Raw genomic sequence first — 3,572 nt, forward strand, 5'->3', positions numbered from 1 at the left:
CCCCTCGGCCAACACCACCAACCCCGGGTGCTCCATGGGGAGGGGGTGCTCAACTCGGGGTACTGGAGAGTGGGGGGGGGCAAGGATCCGTGCCTGCTCTACACAGCTTTTCCCACCCCCTTTCCTCACCCTTCTCCCGTGTCCCTCCTTTTTTCTCCCTCCTTTTCCCCCTCTTTCCCTCCTCCCTTCTCTCCTTCCCCCCCCTTTCCTCCACTATTTTCCCCCTTTTCTCCACTATTTCCCCCCCTTTCTCCACTATCCCCCCCTTTTCTCCACTATCCCCCCCTTTTCTCCACTATTTCCCCCCCCTTTTCTCCACTATCCCCCCTTTTCTCCGCTATTTTCCCCCCTTTTCTCCACTATTTCCCCCCCTTTTCTCCACTATCCCCCCTTTTCTCCGCTATTTTCCCCCCTTTTCTCCACTATTTTCCCCCCTTTTCTCCACTATCCCCCCTTTTCTCCGCTAATTCCCCCCCTTTTCTCCACTATCCCCCCTTTTCTCCACTATCCCCCCCTTTTCTCTACTAATTTCCCCCCTTTCTCCACTAATTCCCCCCCTTTTCTCCACTATCCCCCCCTTTTCTCTACTAATTTCCCCCCCTTTTCTCCACTATTCCTCCCCCTTTTCTCCACTATTCCTCCCCCTTTTCTCCACTATTCCTCCCCCTTTTCTCCACGTTTTTCCTCTTTTTTTTTTCTCCAGTTTAAATAGAAATATATAATTAAATTTACAAATGCTATTTACAGGTTTAATTACAAAAAAAAAAACCCACCCCCCCAAAAAATAAATCAAAAGAGAGAGAGAGAGAAGAGAGAGAGAGGAGAGAGAGAGAGAGAGAGGAGACACCCCTTAGATGTTAATAAATCTAAAAATAAAAAATATATATAATAACCCCCCCCCCCCAAAATATCATTCACGCCAAAGGGAGGTGGCGGTGGAGGCACAAGGTGGGGGTCACACCGTGGTCTCGCCCTGCTTGCTGTTGGTGAGCCGCGTGTAGAACTTCCTCCAGGAGTGCAGGGTTTTGCCAGACCATATCCAAAAGCCGGAGGTGATGCCCACGATGAGAGTCATGAGATACTTGATCATGTAGACGGTGAAGTCGGGGGTCATGCGGGGGGTGAAGTGGAGGGGGCAGGGGATGGCCAAGCTCTTGCAGTTCTGGCTGATCCAGCTGCGCTCCCAGTGCTCGCGGAACGCCTGCTCGTAGAAGTAACAAGCGATGACGATGGTGGCCGGGACGGTGTAGAGGACGCTGAAGACCCCGATCCGAACCATCAGCCGCTCCAGCTTCTCTGTTTTGGTCCCTCCGTGTTTCATGATGGTGCGGATGCGGAAGAGGGAGACGAAGCCGGCCAGGAGGAAGGAGGTACCGATGAAGAGGTAGACGAAGAGCGGGGCCAAGACGAAGCCCCGCAGAGGGTCGATGTTGTTGAGGCCCACGAAGCAGACGCCGCTCAGCAGGTCCCCGTCGATCTGACCCATGGCCAGGATGGTGATGGTCTTGACGGCCGGCACAGCCCAGGCAGCCAAGTGGAAGTACTGGGAGTTGGCCTCGATGGCCTCGTGACCCCACTTCATGCCGGCGGCCAGGAACCAGGTGAGGGATAGGATGACCCACCAAATCGAGCTGGCCATGCTGAAGAAGTAGAGCATCATGAAGAGGATGGTGCAACCTTCCTTCTTGGTGCCCTGTACCACTGTGCGGTAGCCGTCCTCCTGGAAACGCTCGTTGCAGACCACCCTCTCCTCCAGCACGAAGCCGGCGATGTAGGCCACCGACACCATGGTGTAGCATCCCGAGAGGAAGATGATGGGTCTCTCGGGGTAGCGGAAGCGTTGCATGTCCACCAGGTAGGTGGTGACGGTGAAGAAGGTGGAGGCACAACACAAGACGGACCAGATGAGGATCCAGATGCGGGCGAAACGGATCTCGTCCTCGTTGAAGAACATGTGGCCGTCGGGACGGGTGGGCTCACAGGGCGCCGCGCAGTCCTTCTCACCCAAGAACTTGTAGTTGAGGTAGCTGGGCACCTTCAGCGCCCGTGGGCAGTGGAAAGGGTGGTCGAGGGTGGCATAACGAGGGGCGCCCGGGGTGCCCTGGCCAGCCAACGGCGTGGCACTGGTGAGCAACGATGGGGAACCTCCATCCTCCGAATGGTTCTGCCCCACGCAGATCTGCTCGGCGCCGTGCCGGGGGAAGTTCTCACAGCGTAATCGCTCCGGCCATTGGAACCCGAATTTATTCATGAGGGCCTCACAGCCCTGGCGTGCCCGCTCGCAGATGGAGCGGCACGGAGGGATGGCCTGCTCCAGCACCGTGCAGACCGGGGCGTACATGGAGCAGAGGAAGAACTTGAGCTCCAAGGAGCATTGGACCTTCACCAAGGGGTAGAACTGGTGGACCTCCAAGCCAGCGTCCTCCTGGTTGGTGTGACCCAGCAGGTTGGGCATGATGGTCTGGTTGTAGGCGATGTCGGTGCAGAGCGGGATGGAGATGGGTTGGCAGAAGCCGTGGTCGGGGATGGAGATGCCCTTCTCACCGTGGAGTTGGCTCTGGCACGGCACCGGCAGGCTCAGCCCCACCAGCAGCCCGGCCAGGACGGGCAGCACGCCGGGGGGGCCCATGGTGGTGCCCGGAGCAGCTGCAGCCGGATTTACCGTGCCCAGTGCCCAGCCAGCCAGACGGTCCTGCTGTCCGGATCCTGGCGGGACGGGTCCCGGTGCCCAGCTCTGCTTCTCCCGGTGCGGCGGGACGGCTCCCGGTGCTGCCTGGATGGCTCCCGGTGCGGTGGGACGGCTCCCGGTGCCGCCTGGATGGCTCCCGGTGCGGCGGGACGGCTCCCGGTGCTGCCTCGACGGCTCCCGGTGCCGCCTGGATGGCTCCCGGTGCGGCGGGACGGCTCCCGGTGCTGCCTGGACGGCTCCCGGTGCTGCCTCGACGGCTCCCGGTGCTGCCTGGACGGCTCCCGGTGCTCGGACGTGGCGCTCCCGGTTCCCGGACCAGACGTTCCCGATGCTCCTCAGCGCTGCTGGCGCTGCCGGGACTTGGCGCTCCCGGTGCTCCCGCTGCCCCGACCCCGGTGCTCCGCGCCGCAGCTCCGCCCGTACCCGCTCCCGGTGCCGGGAAGGGAGGGGAGGGGGGGGAAGCGGGGAAGGGGAGGGGGGGAAATTACCGGGGGGGGGGGGTGCCGGGGGAGCGGAGCGGCCGTACCGGACGCTCCCGCCGCCTTTGTGCGGGGCAGCGCCGCGTCCCCGCCGGGCGGAGCGGCCCCCCCCGCGCCCCGCCCCCGAAGGGTCCCGCCCCCCCCCGCCCCGCCAATCGCATTCAAACGGGGAGCCCGGCCTGCCCCCCGGCCCGCCCCCCCCCGCCCCGGCCCGGTGTCCCCCGGGGGCGGAGCTGCCACCCCCCCCTCCGTCCCTCCCTCCCTCTCCCCCCCCCCCCAATCCACTCCCTCTCCCCCCCCCCCCTCCGCCCCGCAAACTTTTTCCGCCCCGCGTGAACCCCCCCCCGCGCCGTGGGGTCGGGACGGGACCGCGCTGGAAAGTCCCTCCCCGTGTCCCCGCAGCC

At 62.8% G+C, this 3,572-nt stretch overlaps 1 protein-coding gene across 1 annotated transcript; it reads right to left on the bottom strand.

Annotated features, from left to right (window-relative positions):
- Positions 1-733: 733 nt before the first annotated feature.
- FZD2 (frizzled class receptor 2) lies at positions 734-2,629 on the bottom strand (the record flags this gene model as incomplete). Its single annotated transcript, XM_084275300.1, has 1 exon — positions 734-2,629. One exon carries the CDS (start codon positions 2,627-2,629, stop codon positions 956-958), a length of 1,674 nt encoding a protein of 557 aa, XP_084131426.1. The 3' UTR covers positions 734-955.
- Between the last annotated feature and the right edge of the window lie 943 nt (positions 2,630-3,572).

Source organism: Gallinula chloropus (assembly GCF_964237585.1).
Source record: "Gallinula chloropus genome assembly, chromosome: 26".
Lineage (NCBI taxonomy): Eukaryota > Metazoa > Chordata > Aves > Gruiformes > Rallidae > Gallinula > Gallinula chloropus.